The sequence below is a fragment of the Mus pahari genome, chromosome 6, assembly GCF_900095145.1.
Source record: "Mus pahari chromosome 6, PAHARI_EIJ_v1.1, whole genome shotgun sequence".
Taxonomy (NCBI): Eukaryota; Metazoa; Chordata; class Mammalia; order Rodentia; family Muridae; genus Mus; species Mus pahari.
Genome location: NC_034595.1, coordinates 84,009,457 through 84,024,857, shown reverse-complemented (window position 1 = coordinate 84,024,857; position 15,401 = coordinate 84,009,457). Strand labels below are relative to the sequence as shown.

At 56.1% G+C, this 15,401-nt stretch overlaps 1 protein-coding gene across 9 annotated transcripts in view; it reads right to left on the bottom strand.

Annotated features, from left to right (window-relative positions):
* Ahdc1 (AT-hook DNA binding motif containing 1) overlaps window positions 1–15,401 on the bottom strand; it is a 65,775-nt gene that overhangs the window by 9,749 nt on the left and 40,625 nt on the right. For 7 of the 9 annotated variants that reach the window (XM_029539440.1, XM_029539439.1, XM_029539438.1 and 4 more), the window contains 4 exons: window positions 11,989–12,179; window positions 6,596–6,812; window positions 6,424–6,461; window positions 1,263–6,152 (listed from right to left, as the gene is read on the bottom strand). In XM_029539440.1, the coding sequence (XP_029395300.1) occupies window positions 1,306–6,078 (4,773 nt within the window). In that variant the 5' untranslated portion in view covers window positions 6,079–6,152; window positions 6,424–6,461; window positions 6,596–6,812; window positions 11,989–12,179 and the 3' untranslated portion in view covers window positions 1,263–1,305. Of the gene's footprint in view, window positions 1–1,262; window positions 6,153–6,423; window positions 6,462–6,595; window positions 6,827–11,988; window positions 12,180–15,401 lie in introns of all 9 variants that reach the window. The other 2 variants (XM_021200166.2, XM_029539437.1) reach the window with 2 other exon arrangements.

Genomic DNA, 15,401 nt, shown 5'->3' with positions numbered 1-15,401 from the left:
CCAAAGTGGGTACTAGCTGTGGCTGTATTAAAAAACAGACTGTTCTTCAAGAAGACATTTCTTCTTCTTCTTTTTTGGTTTTTCGAGACAGGGTTTCTCTGTATAGCCCTGGCTGTCCTGGAACTCATTTCATAGACCAGGTTGGCCTCAAACTCAGAAATCCGCCTGCCTCTGCCTCCCGAGTGCTAAACTAGGATTAAAGGCTTGCGCCACCACGCCCGTTTTTTTTTTTTTTTTTTTTTTTTTTTTTTGGTTTTTCAAGACAGGGTTTCTCTGTGTAGCTTTGGCTGTTCTGGAACTCACTCTGTAGACCAGGCTGGCCTTGAACTCAGAAATCTGCCTGCCTCTGCCTCCCAAGTGCTGGGATCAAAGGTGTGAGTCATCAACAGCCGGGCTCATTTTCTGCCCCGTATTTTCCTGAAAATACCGAAACAGACTTCCAATAGGAAGTAATGGTACCTGAGAGCAAGTGTCTCAGAATAGATCACAGGACTGAGGAGAAGGCTGGGTTGAGGAAAGGGACTTGTTTTACTCTCTGGACCGAGCCCACTGGCTGTAGTTTTCGAGGGTAGAGAGGACAACGTTCGTTGAAGCTGGACCTCTGCCCCACAGGTCTGACTAGCAGAGCAAAGGTGTTTCTCAAAAGCATTGAGAGGCTGGGGGTTGGTAGGTAGCACACACTTTTAATTCCAGTGCTTGGGGGACACAGGCAGGGGAGCGTGAGGCCAGCCAGGGCTATGTAGTGAGACCCTGTCTCAAAGAAAAAAAAAAAAGGCTTTAAGGATAAGAGGCCGAGAGAGAATCCTATGGGCCATTTTGTAAAGCTCTTGCAAAGCGCGAGACCAAGGTAAACGAGCCACAGCAAAGGAGGCTGCAGAGTCCCGAGCGAGTAAAGACCAGTGTCCTCCCTCCCAAGAGAGAAGCAGTGGTGTGGTACTCCTTGCCCAGGCCTAGGAAGAACGAGGGGTGATGTCTGGTCCTATCCCGTCTATGGTTCTGCCACTCCCAACATCAGGACTTCTGAATGGTCCCCAATGACTGAGAACATCATTTTTCCAAGACTGTTCAGTTTTTCTAATCTTGAGTTGTTCTCGATGGTGAATCCCTAAACTCTTCCTTGAATCTTACACAGGTGAAGGGCACTAAATCCCACCCTCCCTCCATCTTTATGCTCCCCCCCTACCCTGCCGCCAAGCGATAAGCAAGCTCATCATCCCTGACCCTCAGGCTTCTGCCTTCTGCACCCACATCCCCAGACTTACCCAGGAACAAAACCTCGTGGTCCAGTCGGCACTTCAGTTGGTACTACAGGGAGGTGACGGTAAATGTGTCCTCAGGGTGAGGTTCCGCCATGGGCCCCAGGAAGCCACTCTTAGGGCCCCCACCCAGGCCAGGATGTGCCTGCGGCATAAAGCCTGGATACCTGTAGGCAGTGTCCTGCAGGGGCAGCAGCGAGTCCCTCGGCACAGGGGACAGAGTTAAGTCACTAAGGAGTGGGCAGCCATAGCCAGCAGTGGCTGCAGCAGGGCCACGGGGTGGACCCGGGGGCCGGGCCATCTCCAGTGGCTCTTTGTCGGCCTTGGGTGTGGCTGGTGGGCTAGCCAGGTGAGGGGCACTGAGGCAGACAGCTTCCGTCCTGCCCAGGAAGTCAGCCAGCAACCCTGAGCCCACCTTGCCTTCATAGGGTGGGCTACGGGCGGCTGAACCTGGTGGGTACCAATAGGCTGTACCCTTGCAACTAGGGGAATCATAGTGAGGCTGGCCCAGCGGCAGGTCCCGGCAGCTCAGGTGGGCTTGGGCAGCATGGCTCAGGCTAGCACCCTGAAGACCATGCTTGAGGGGCTCACAGGCAGTCAGCTTGGAAGGTGGTGGCCGTAACTCTTCCTTGAAGCCTAGCGTCGGTGAACAGGTGGGCGAGTAGGCCTTCTGCAGGCCAGCATCGAACACTGTGGGTGGGTGGGCCAGTGGTGGGAAATGCTTGCTGTCCAGCTCTGCAGCACCCAGGCTGGGAGAGTCACAGTGGAAGCCTTGGCCAAAAGTGCCATCAGAAGGTGTCGATGGATTCATGGAGTAGGGTCCCATGAAGTCACAGGGATCCCGCTCTCCCACACCAAAGGCTCTCGACTGCGAGGGCAGTGGTGACATGCTGCTGTCACCACTGTAGTAGTCCAGGCCAAGATCTGGGCTGTCTTGGAACAGGGGATTCACCGGTTGTGGCTTAGGGATGAACTTGGCTTTGGCTGCTGTACCGCCTCTCTCCTTCTTGGCCGAGCAGGCCCCGCTACCCCGGCCACCCCGAGGCTGCCGGGGCCCGGTGCTCCGTTTGGACGGATAACCAGAGGCAGTGGCCGAGGTGGATGTCGAAAAGCCCAGATGGGAGGCCTCAAACAGGTCCACCTTCTTCCGCCGTCCACGGCCGGGCTTTGAGCTACTCTGAAAGAGGACGCTCTGGTTCCAGTTGTAGCCGGGAGCAGACGACGCTTCGTTCCAGTCCATCATGAGCTTCTCCAGGCTCGACAGGCTGGACTGGCCCTCGCTGCTCGAGGCCTCGCTGTTGGCACGCCGAAAGCCGCCGCCCCCGACTGGCTGGCTGAACTGGGTGCTGTCAGAGGAGGACTCGGAGAAGGTCTCGGACACGGCCGTCTGCTGCTTTACCTTCTGCGGTGTGTAGTTGGAGATGTCCAAGATCACATTGGGTTCACTGCCGTGGCAGTCAAAATTGGGATTGTAGAGCTGACTGAAGGCCTCCGAGGCCCAGTCCAGGCCTCCATACCCCTGCCGGAAAGGCCACTGAGAAGCCCCCACAAACTGCCGACAGTTCTCAGGCGAGGGCTGGAAGGAAGAGGAAGAGGAGGAGGCCGCAGAGGCCGTGGTGCCCTTGGGCACCATGTAGCCACCGGGTGAGACAGTACTAGCTCGACTGTCACAGCGCAAGGGTGTGGGAGCTGATCCAGAGAAGGGACCCCCCTCAGAGCTGTTGAAGAAGGAGGCCTTGCTGGGTGGTAGGCAGGGACCCCCAGTAGGTGGCGGGGCATAGCCAGCACTGTGGGCGCTGCTGGGCGAGGCAGGGAGGCTGTTGCCACTGCCGTAGGCGAAGCTGCAGTCCTTGCTGTTAGCACAGTCCTGGCCAGAAAAAGGCTTCGCTGCGGCAAACACGCTCTGCCCGGCACCATAGCCACCATACTGAGGTGGGTAGGCGTTGGCAGGCGGGTGGGCTGTTGGTGATCGGGCCACGGCTGAAGGAGGGGGAGCCAGCTTTGGGAAGGCTTCAGCTGCCCGGCAGTCTGAGGTGGCTGGGGTTACCCCGTAGCTTGTTGCCCGCCCTGGTGGAAAGGTCTGACGGGACGTCAGGACAGGCTGGAAGGAGGGGTCTGCCCCAGCTCCACTGCTGCCCACTGCCACCGGGCTAGCCTTGGCTCCCCGGCTTGGGAAGGTGGCAAGGCCCCGCTGAGCAGGCAGAGCACTGGAGGGAGGCCCTGCATAGGTTCCAGATGCCTTCCGGGACTCTGGGCGAGAGGCCGACAGGGCAAAGTCCAAGAGGTCAGAGGAGTCATCCGAATCAAGCAGGGACCGAAAGTAGCCAGTGAAGAGGTTCTGGCGCTCCTGGCTGAGCTCCGTCTGGCCGGAGGGCCCACCAGCATAGTAGCTGCCACGGCCTGAAGCCCCACTCTCCAGCCCAGTGGAGGCAAAAGCCCTGGCCTCAGTCCCCTGGAAACCACAGTTTCTGCCGGCTTGCCCTCCTGGGTGCCCATGGTGAGGGGCCCAGCCACCACCCTTGTCTCCAACCCACTCAGCACCTGCCTCCCCAAAGCCTGGGCCACTGGGCACCTGCTCTGGGAACAGAGTCCCATTCTTTCGGGACCGCCTCTTGCGCTTGGGTTTCCCAGTTACAGCGTCTATCTCCCCTCGGCCCCTTTTGCGTGGATGCCCCACCTCGGTGAGACCGGGACCCACAACCCCAGGAGCTGCCACTGCTACCACCTTCTTTTTCTTGCCAATGCCCTCAAAAAAGTCACTAAAGGAACAGCGGGCTGCCTTGGCTGCGTGGCCTCCACCCCTACCCCCAAAGCCTCCTGTTTTGCCCCCACGCCTCCGGAAGCCCTGCACACGATGCAGGAACTGGGAGATGCTCTGAGTGTCCGGGGCCTGGTGCACGGACTCAGGTTCACTGGGTGTCCAGCAGCGGGGTGGCGAGCACCTCCCAGCACACTGACTCTGGCGGTTCAAGAAGGCCAGCTTGGCAAGGACATCAGAATACTCAGCCTTACTGTCATTGGCGTCTGCTGCATAGGACGGCTGCGGAGACGCCAGCTTCTGTTTCCGTCGCCGCCGTTTCTTCACCTCGGGCATGGCCATGGTGGCCGCTGCCACAGTAGCAGCCTCGGCAGCTACCACTGTTGGCTCTTTGGGCTTTCCGGGACCCAGCAGCAGGTTCTTAGGAGGGCGGCCACGCTTGCGCTTGAGAATGATGGGCATCTCACCTGGCGGGAAGACCACCACCACGTTCCGCCCATTGTTCTTCATCTTCAGCAATGGGGTGGGCTCTGACGACACCCTCAAGCCCAGCTCCTTGCCCTCCACACTCAGACTGCTGCTCAAGGATGAAACTTTGTACGTGGTCTTGTTCCTCCGCCCCAGTGACACAGGGATCTTGGCCATCTTCACCACCATGCGCCGCACACCTCTGCACTTGCCTTTGCGGGTGGGGACCATCGGGGTTTGAGAAGACTCTGGCTCCAGCTCAGGAACTGGGCCTGGGCCTGACAGAGTAGGAGGTGGTGGTGGTGGTGGCAGCGGTGGGGGCTCAGCCAGGGCAGCTGCCAGCCCTGTAGGCATGGGAAGAGGAAGCAGGCGACCCTCAGGTCCCGAGTCCACCTTCCGCCCCCTTCCGGCTTTCCGCCTGCGACACAGGATCTTTGGCCTATCAGTGCGCCTCAAGGCGTACTTGGGGTGGCCCTCGGGCCCAGAGGGCCCATGAGGTGAGCACAAGTCCATGTGCAAGGGCTCAGCCAGTTGGCAGTGCCCCAAGGATTGCTGGGGCTCCAGACGTCGACCAGGGACATCCAGCAACTTGGGCAGGGGGTCGAGGGCCTGAGGGTCAAGGAGCTGGGATTCCAAGGAATCAGGTAGGGTGTCTAGGGCCTGCAGGGTCAGGCTCGGCAGCCCCAGGGGATCAGCAAGGGGCTGCAGGGGTGGGAGCTCCAAACCTTCTCCTAGAGGCTCTAGTGCCTGTGGGTCTAGGAAGCGGGGCTGGGGGTCCAGGAGCTGCGGCTCAGGCTGTGGGGAAGGCGGCTCAAGGGCTTGAGCCTCCAGGAGCTGGGCCTCGGGGCAAGTGAGGGAGGCCAGTTCACTGAGGATATCGGCATCTGCCAGCTCAGAGTAATCGGGCCCGTCCGGCTCGGGCTCGGGGGGCAGACCGGTGGCTGTGGCTCCAGGACCATGGCCTTGGCCAGGCTGGGGACTATCCCTGGGCTCGGGCTCAGGTTCATAGAGGGGGTGGCTGGGCCGCTCTGACTTGGTGTGAGGGTTAGCACATTCCTCGGGGCTTCGGATGCTGTTGGCCAGGCTGGGCGAAGAGAAGAAGCTGTACTGCAGGTCGCCGGGTGGCGGAGCGGGTGGGCGGCTCAGCCGAAGCCCCCCACAGTCCAGATGCACACCACTGTGCTGCAGGTCCTGGGACAGCCTTGTCAAGTCCTTCATGATGTCAATCAGCTGCACCACCGGACGCAGGTTCACACGCCCGTTATCCCAGTGGCGGAGGGAGTTGTTGTCTGGAGCTGGTGAGGGACAATGGGCCTGGGAGACAGGCCGGGCTGCCCGAGGAGGTAGCAGGTCGTCTCCCTTGGCAAGGACTGGTGGACGGCGGGAGCTGGGGTCCCGCCGAGGGGGTGGGCGTGGGTTCTCAGAGAAGGTATGGGTGGAAAAGGCCTTGTCAGGTGGGCTGGCAGGGGGCCGGGTAGGAAGCAAGGGCCGGGGGGTTGGGGGGCCGCCGGGGTAGTACTTGGGCTCTCGGAGGTAGTCAGGAGAGCTGCACACGGCACTGGAAGTCACCACCAGGCCCTGGGGCTTCACACGCATCCTGACCTTGTCCTCCTCGGGCCGCCGGGCGGGGCCAGGGCTGACATGAGGGTGCGAGAAGCCGGGACCAGAACCTGCCAGGGAAGGAGAGGCAAGAGGTTCTTCACCTAGCATTCACATCCTGAGGTGCCCTTGAACCTTTATGGTCTTCTGTCATGTGTACATACTGAACTCCTCATGGGCCGCCGGCACCCAGGGGTAAATGACCCACTTCTATAGGCTACGGGGTTAGAGATGACAAGATCCCCACTCCACATAATACTAGATACAGAACTGAAGAAGGTAAGGAAGACCCATTCGCCACGGCGCGCTCCTCCTCACCCTCGCTCCCCAGGCTGGACTCACCCTCGGCTCTGCCGCCTGGGCCTTCACACTGGTTATCTCTGTGGGCAACAAGACATGATCAGAGCTCAATTCTCTGCATGATTCAGGGTCCACACTAACCCTGCTACCCACACACAGCCCCACAGTTTTCCAGATGCCACCCCAGTTCCCTTAGGGCTCCTGACTGACTGACCTGGTAAACAGAGGGCCCCCGTGCTTGGGGACTCTGCCAGTCGATAGCTGTCGGCTGGGGGTGTTGTGGAGCAACTTCGGCCTGAGCCCAGGCCTTGGGGTGTGGACAGCGCCTGGAAAGGACCACCGTAGCTCAGGTTTAGTGAGCACCTACTGCGCGTCAGGCACTGGGCTGGAAGCTGTCCAGGCATTGCTTCATTTGATTCTTCATACCAATCCTGTGAGGTAGGGGCTATTAATAACCCCATTTTGCAGATGAAGAAATGGAGGCTCAGACATGAACTAGTATCATTCATTCATTGATTCATTCATTCACATGCTCATTACTTATGGAATATCTACTTTGTACAAGGCCTGGATAGTCAGACACTGAACAGGCAAAGCCCTACCTGACTTAGGAATCGGTGGATTAAGCAAGAGCTGCAGAGACCAGTGAAGAAAGTGCCTGGGACCAAGGGTCCGGGAGTCACCAGGAAGGTGACTATAAAGGCTTTGGGACACTTTACTGCCACCACCAAGCACTTTAATGGATTATCTCATCTAACCTCCCTGCCATACACATCAATCATACAGATCAATTATTTAAAGAAGCCATCCAGTAAGGGTCCCAAGCCCCAGGCAGGCAAGCCTATCTGCCCCGTCCCTTGCTGAATCAAGCTCTGCGAATATGCAACAGCTCTGCAGTGAACAGGGACTGCTGCAGGCATGGGCCACCATGTCTGGCTCTCATCAAGTTTTTTCCTATTCTTTTCTAGACCCAACAATGATGCCGAAGGAGACACAGTGACAAGAATATAGAAAGGGGCCTTCTCTTGCGCCCCTCAACCTTCCTCAGTCTCTGAAGTTCTCTGCCTTTCCTTACTGCCTACATTCAGCCCTGTCTGTCTGTCCTCCCGGAGCCCTGTCTATTTCATCTTCATAGGATTTATCACAACTGTAATCAATTACTTGTGTGACTGGCCATTTAGTGTATCTCTCTTGAGACTGTGGGCTCTTCAGGGGCAGGGATCACATCTGTCTTGTTTACTGCTGTATCCTCTGACCCCAGAGCCTGGGCTATGGATGCTACATAAATATTTACGGAGTGACTCTGAGCTGGTCAGGGGGGCACTGGGACTTAGATCTAGGCATGTTTGATTCCCAAAGGAGCCTGAAGACTCAGAGCTGAGCAGGAGTCAGGATCTCAGTGAGCTGCATGGGCCCCAACTGCTGAAGGGTCTCAGGGACAGCAGCCATTGAGCACTGCCTGACCTAGAGCTGGATAGTTACAGCTTATGGACAGGTTGCCATACTGCCCAGTGCTGGTCCATGGGGAGAATGCAAAGCTGATCAGTGCTAGGACAGTGTGGGAAGTGCATTCTTGTGGACCCCTGGGGTAGGCAGCCATCTGCAAGCCACTGACAGTTCTAAGCACCACCAAGGAGGGCAAGGCGGTCTTGTCTGTTCTGCTCAGGGTACCTCAACATCTGGGAAGGAATGCAGCCCACAGGAACCCTGTGCAGAACTTTGCAGTCCTCACCGAAACCCAGGAGGCAGGCATGGCTTACTATCCTGCTGCTAAAGAGCAAAGGGGCCTAGAGCCCTTGTGAACCTCGCCTGAAGCCACACAGCTGCTCAGATGCAGAGTTCTCAATTCTTTTAAGGCCAAACCCTCTTGCTCCTCTCAGCTCCTGCAACAATCCTTTAGCCACTTCTGGAAAGGCTCCTTCTAGAGCTATGGTTTAATTTAAGGCTGGGAGGAACACCGAAATTACCTAAGCCATTGGCTTCTAAACCCTGAGCTCAGGGGAGCGGAGGAGCTGTGTAACACTCCAGATACCCAGGCCCTAGTCCAGGAGGGCCTGACTCACACATCTGAAGGACATCTGGGAAGCTGTCATTTTAATCTGCACCCCCTGTCCTCCCCCTGTGCTCTAGTTCCATTTTACAGAAGAGGAAGCTGAAATGGAGAGGTTAGGAGACTTCACTGTTCGGCCATCCAGGCTGGTCTTTATTTCTGTCCACTGTCCCGGGCTGCACCCTTCGCTTCCCCTGTACCTGCTAACTTAAGACTCTCTCATGCCTGGCTGTGGACCTGGACCACTTCTAGCTCAGCTCAGCACTGCCCCTCTCCCCCGCTCTTCTCTACCCCCCCCACATGTACACACAAGCCTGCACCCAAGAGATCTCTCAATATAACCTGGAGCTCTCTGTATGCCCCATGCTGGCCTAACAGCAGCTGGGCAACCAAGGATAACCTTGAACTTCTAATCCTGACTCCATCTACCTACTCCAAGTACTTAACGCACACTACCACACCCAGCTTTTGCTGTGCTAGAAACTGAACCTAGAGATTTGTGCACAATAGGCAAATACTCTACCAACTTGGATATATTCCAGCCCCCACCTTCCTGGGAGTCAAGGTTTTACTAATAGCAGTGGCTGGCCTGGAAATCACTATGTAGACCGCGTGGACCTCTCACCCTTACAGCTATCCTCCCGCCTCTCTCTGTCAGTGCTCAAGACACAAGCAGTACCACTCCACCCAGTGAGCACTGCTGTTCTTGAAGAGAGAGCACCTTCAGAGTGTGGAGGCAGCCGGGCAAGGGCGTGCGTTCAGGAGGCAGAGGCAGGTGGCTCTCTGAGTTACAGCTGAGCCTGGTCTACAGTTCTAGGACAGCCAGGGCTACACAGTAAGAGCGCAGACTCTAGGAAGTGGCTTGACCTAGCTTTTGGAGATACCTACACCAGGAGTCCCTCTCCTTCCTCGCTGTGGGTGGGGCTGGCCAGGCCTTCCTGCTTTAGAGACCTCCCACTTGGGGCCCAAGGGCGTAATCTTGGCAGAAGAGACAAACCTCCTCTCCAGTGGTTGCTTCTGCTCCACCCACCCATGAAGACCTTTGGCCACATCCTCCTGACTGTCCACTGCTCTTTTGCAGCCTTCAGGATCTGAGGGAAGCAGTTGGCTCCCTTCCCCACCACACCCCAACAGGCAGCCATTCTCTTGGCGTCTTCTCAAAGGTACCATCTAGCCCAAGTCTGTGAATGAAAAGTCAAAGGGTCCTCTGTCTGCTTGTCTGCTTCTGGGTCAGTGTCTGAGCTTGCCCACAGGGACAGCAGCTGGCTAGGAGGGGGCCCCAACCTGCAGAGCACAGTGCCGGGAAGCGCCAGCCCACATCCTTGATCCCCAGCCCCACCCTCCCCCACTGTGGCTGTGACCACCCCACCCCTTCCCCAGCCCTCCTCCTCTCTCACCCACCCCTAACCTCCCCTGGGGAGCCAAGCTGCCAGTCCCAGCTCTCACTTCCGGCCTCATGACCCTCTCTCCAGCTTGTATGCACTCCCCCTCCCATTTCCCTCAGCTGGTCTGAAGGCTCGCGGATGTCCTTAGGCTCTCAGCAGTGGGAAACATGGCTGTTCTGAAACCTTCCTCAGGACCTCTCTTCTCCACTGAGGCTTTGCCTCCCAGCTTTGCCAGCCCCCTTTCTCTCGGGAACTTCATCTATCACCCTCTTGGTCTCCCCTTGTGCCCACTGAATTTGCAGATCTTCTAGCAAGCAGACACCTGCCCTAGATCATAACAAGGAACCAGTCACTTGTTTTGCATTTAAATGTGAGTACAGAGAGGCTTAGTCATGCCCTAAAGGACACACAGCCATGCCAATCAGTTTTGTTATCCTCTAAGTTTGGTTTTGTTGGGATCCTTTAAGCCAAACTGCTTCACCATCCAGAGATTCAGCCTAGCCCTGGCCTCCTCAACTATCTCGACTACCACTTCTAATCTCCCCCCCACCCCCGCTTGTCATCAAGATGCACTACCTCCCCTGACCACTAGGTGTCCCCCTGGAGCCACTGATGCCCCAAGGGGACCTGGTCCTGCCCCGCCCCCATCATCTCCCCCAACCCCAGAACAGTACAGCACTGCATACACCACCCTACCCTATCCCCAGTCACACAGAGCTCCTTTGTACAGCCCCCGCCCACCCTCTTCCTGTCCAGAGTTGGGCACCTGGCAAGCAGGTCTGTTCCTGAACCGCCCCCTGCCAGCCCCTTGCCCCGGGTGCCAGGTGTGTAGGCGCCACTGCCAGCTCTCACTGAACCCGAGGGTCACCTCATTGGCAGCCCTCCCTTCCTCCCTCCGAGGTCACCCAGGGACTGTGCTTTCTGCCCCACTCCACCCCCATTCCCTCCTGCCCTTGGCCCTTCCAGACTCCTGTCCTTGTCTTTCCTTCTGTCTCCCAGAGGACTCCCTCTTCCAGTAGCACTAGCACCTCCTCCCACCTCTCTCTCTCCCGCCCCCACCCACGGCCCTCCCCAGAGAGAGCCGGTTTGGCACCGCCCCTCACTGCCGACCAGGTCGGAAGAACTCCTCCCCCTGGAAAGTCACTGTTGAAAAGGAAGTGACTTCAGCAGTTTGGCCACAAGGCTCGGCATTGCTGAGCCCAGCTCAGCCCAAGTCCTGCCCAGCCCACCTCCAAAGCACAAAGGGAGCCATGTGCACATGCCACCTCAGCTTGTGCCCAGAACCCTGAGCACACACAAAACCACCCAAGGGTCTTTGAGTCTTGGTCCACTAGCACCCTGTGTGCTAGATAGCCCAGGATACCCACACCTGCATAGGACCCATCATCAGCAGTCACCACTACAGCACACAGGTGAAGCTCTTAACTATCCCCCCACGTAGGCCACTTATGTAACTCTTGCATACACAGCCCTGTGCACTAAGGACAGAGAGCCCTACACACCTGCTTGCACACAGACCCAGCACCAGAACACATACAGCCTCACATCCTCCCACAGCCCTGCCTCCCCACCCTTCCCATCCCTGGAGGCCCAACCCCCATGCAGACCTCAGGAATGCTCCTTTGGAAGTTGGGTGGGGTTCCCAGCAGGCTAAACACTAAGGAGCTTCCTGGAGCCTGAGGCTTCATGTGTCAGTTCAGGGAGTTGCCTCTATAGGGCAGGGCAGCCCCACCTGGCCTCTGTGGCTGGGAGCCTGGGTGGGCTAAATCTGGGCCACAAGAAAGATGGGTCCTGCCATGGCCCGCCCTCCGGCCAGCTGCCGGGCATGCAGTCACACCTGGACTACCATGGCCTCCCAGGTCTGTAGAGGAGTCCTGAGGAGGTCAGCTGCTAACATCAGGCATGCTGGCTTCCACCTCTGCCCTGAATCCTGATCACAGTCACAACCCATCTCTCCGCCCAGTTCTCCAGGTCATGGAGGCATAGGGAAGAGTCCTCAGGCTAGGAGGCAGGATGCTCACTCACTGTACCACATGAGCCTCTATTCCCCTCTCTGGATAATGGGGAGTTAAATAGGCTAGATTAATCTCTCTCTCTGTGTCTCTCTCTGTGTGTGTCTCTCTCTCTGCCTAAGCTAAGAGGCAGATTCCTGTTACACTGGCTCACAGTTACCTGAGCAGGCTCTGCAGAGGCTGGACTCAGCAGGAAAGGTCTGTCTCCACCAGTATCAGCTTCTCCAGGGCAGTCTCTGCAGAGGCCTGAGCAGTGCTGCTCTCCTGCTCACCTGGGACCCTCGGCACTCACTCAGCTGGCTTGCCTCTGGGGTCCAGGCCGATGGGTAGACAGTCGGGCAACCTCCCCATCTGAAGAAGCAAACACAGCAAACCAAAGATAAGCATGGATGGAGGATGAGCAGGGCAGAGGGCCACTGAGCCAGGAGGGCATGTTCCACAGATACCAGTCCTGCTCTGACTTTACCCCACTGCAGAGCTCAGGACCTGCCTACCATCCCACCTTCTTTCTTTTAATTCTTTAAAAACGTAATGACTTGGAATGGAAAGATAGCTCAGTGGTTAAGAGCACTGGCTGCTCTTGCAGCACTCTGGTTCAATTCCCAGCATGCTCATGGCAACTCACAGCTGTCTGTAACTCCTGTTCCAGGAGATCTGACATCCTCACCCAGACATAAATGCAGACAAAACACCAATAATACGCATGAAATAAAAATAAATGATTTTTAAAAAGTTACTTTAAAAAATATTTAATTACTATATTTTAAATGTTTTGCGTGCCTGGTGCCCTCAGGTCAGAAGAGGGCGTCAGATTCCTATGGAACCAGAGTTACAAGATGGTGGTAAGTTACCCTAGAGGTACTGTGAATGGAGCCCAGATCCTTAGAAGGAGCGACAAGTGCTCTTAACCCCTGAGCCACTTCTCCAGTCCCCAGTCCCTGTCTCTACAAGCCCAGGCCCCTGTTGGGAAGCAGTATCTTTTGCAAGTCTAGATACTCACATGTGTGCACAAACCGCACACCAGAGAGAGTGGAGGGAACCTGGCCTTGGCTCAATTCCTTATCCTGTATATATCCTATATTATTCTCCATTTTCTCACCCCTAAAAATGGGGAGTTACATCTTATGAAGGAGAGGGACAGTTCTGGGGAAGCTAGGGGCTGGTGACTACACAAGTCCGAGGTGCTATCCCTAGGGGAAGGAATGCCCACTGCCATGGAGGCGCACATGGGGAGGTGCACATGGAGCTGGCACCTGCCCAACGCCAGCAGCAACTGGATATAGCTCTTGTTTTTAGAGACAGGGTTTATCTAGATACCCCTAACTGTTCTGGAATTCATTCTGTAGACCAGGCTGGCCTAGAGATCTACCTACCTCTGTCTTCCTAGGGCTAGACCTAGGTGCACCACCACCCCATCTGTTTTCTTTAATAACCATGGCCTACCTAGCTACCCCGATTTCCTACGCAGTAGTTGGCCCCGTTGTCTGCACTGAGGCCGGGAGAGTGGGGGAGTTTGAGAACCAAGCACCACAGAAGCTTATAGGTTCTAGTTCCTTGGTAATGTGTGTCGGTGAGACTCAGTCATCTGTGTGGATAGATACACACATCGTATGTGGGTTGCTGGGGCTACTCTGCCTGTCAGTGCGCATCTCTGTATGTCAGTGTGGGTAGTAGCATGCTTAAGACTGTATGTGTGGGGGGCTGGAGAGATGGCTCAGCAGGCAAGAACACTGACTGTTCTTCCAAAGGTACTGAGTTCAAATCCCAGCAACCACATGGTGGCTCACAACCACCTGTAATGAGATCTGACACCCTCTTCTGGTGTCTGAAGACAGCTACAATGTACTTATGTATAATAATAAAAATATAAAATAATCAAAAATAATATAATAATAATAAAAAAGACTGTACGTGTGGGAGGGCTCAAGTGTGGCTCAAAAGTACAGCACTTGCTAGAATACAAGATCCCGGGTTCCACTCCTAGCACCACAGAAAAATGAATACAGTTTACACATGGATCCTGAGTTTGATCAGTAGTGATTGGTATATCAGCTGAGTCTACCTATCTACTAGAATTAAGCGTCTTCAGTTTATAATTGTGGACACGCCCACCATCTAAATTTCTATTGTTCACTTCTCTGTGTATTAGCTGAGCCTGTGACAGGTGTGCCCAGCTGTGAGTGCCCAGCTGTGAGTGCATCTTTGTGTACATACTACACCTGGCTCACCGAATCTCACTGCGTCAGGGGCCAGACCAGCTCCTGCCTGCCTCAGAGCTCTTTGGATGTGTTTGGCAGCAAGGTGGGGGCAGGTGGCTTATCCTCTGCTGTCCCTGCAGGTTTCCAGTCCCCAGGCCCGTGACTGTAGGCGCTGGTGTCACTGCATATCAGCACTGCTTACCTCCTACCTCTGTCTTTCCTTTCCGTGGGCTTTCAGGGTCACAGCATAATGGCGTGACTGGTCACAGTGTCCCTGTGGGTTTGTTTTGCCATGGTCAGCATGTGCTTGCGGGTGTGTTTGCATGTGCAGATTTGTATGACCTTATCATTGTGAGTCTGTGCACACCGTGTATTTGTGTATGTTGGAGGGTCCTTGTGTTATCCCATTATGTATCTGTGCCAGTACAGCTGAGTGTCGGTGTCAACCGGTGTGAGAGGTCTGTGGCCCTGTCAGCACAATGGTGCCTTGGCATTTGTGTGGTACCTTTGTGAGGCTCTGTGTCACTGTGTTTGTGTGCTGTATGTATTCTTCTCTCTTCCCTTCCCTCCCTCCTTATCTCTAGAGTGACTGAGTGTCCCCCCCCACACACACCCCGCCAGACACCTCCCCAAGCCTGGATTAGGGACAATTTATCCACAGGCAGAGGAAGAGAATTCCAACCTGCCAGAGCCTTCCTCTGCTCTGTTCCTTGCCTGCTTCCCTGTGGTTGGGTGGGCACAGAAACACAGCCTAGCAGCTCACAAGCCCTCAGGGAGCCCCCCCCCAGTTCCCCAGATGCCCAGAAAAGTAGAAAGGTATCCTGAGCCCCTACCCCACCCCAGTAAACTAACTGGTGCCCATGGCTCAGCTAACCTTCGCCCCCTTCTCCTCGTATAGCGGGTGGGTGAGAGATCAGTTTGCCAGGCTCTGGGGGCTGAGGAGCCCTAAGGAGCAGCTGCCCTCAGAGCCCCTATATCCTGATATTCCCCAGTTGATAAATGCCATTCCCCCCAATAAATAACTAGGGAACATGCAGCTATGCCCACTGCAGGGGAGGATGTGTGGTGGGGATAGGGCTGGGCTGGGGCTAAGGCTCCCTTCTCCATGCTCCAGGCACAAGGCAGAATCACATGTTTCCCATTAGCTGCTTTGGCCTCCTTGTTCGGGGGTGTTGGCTGGGGGAGATTTGTTCTGGTTGCAGACACCAGCAAAGACCACACAAGAGAGAGAAGGAAGGGGGGTTCTGTAACAAACGCCATAGGCACAGAGGAACAGAGACAGAGAGAAAAGGACAGAAGACAGGCCAGGAAAGAGAAAGGTGAGCAGAGACTGTGGGGGACAGGGACAAGGAAGGAGGCAGGCTGGGCTAGGCCC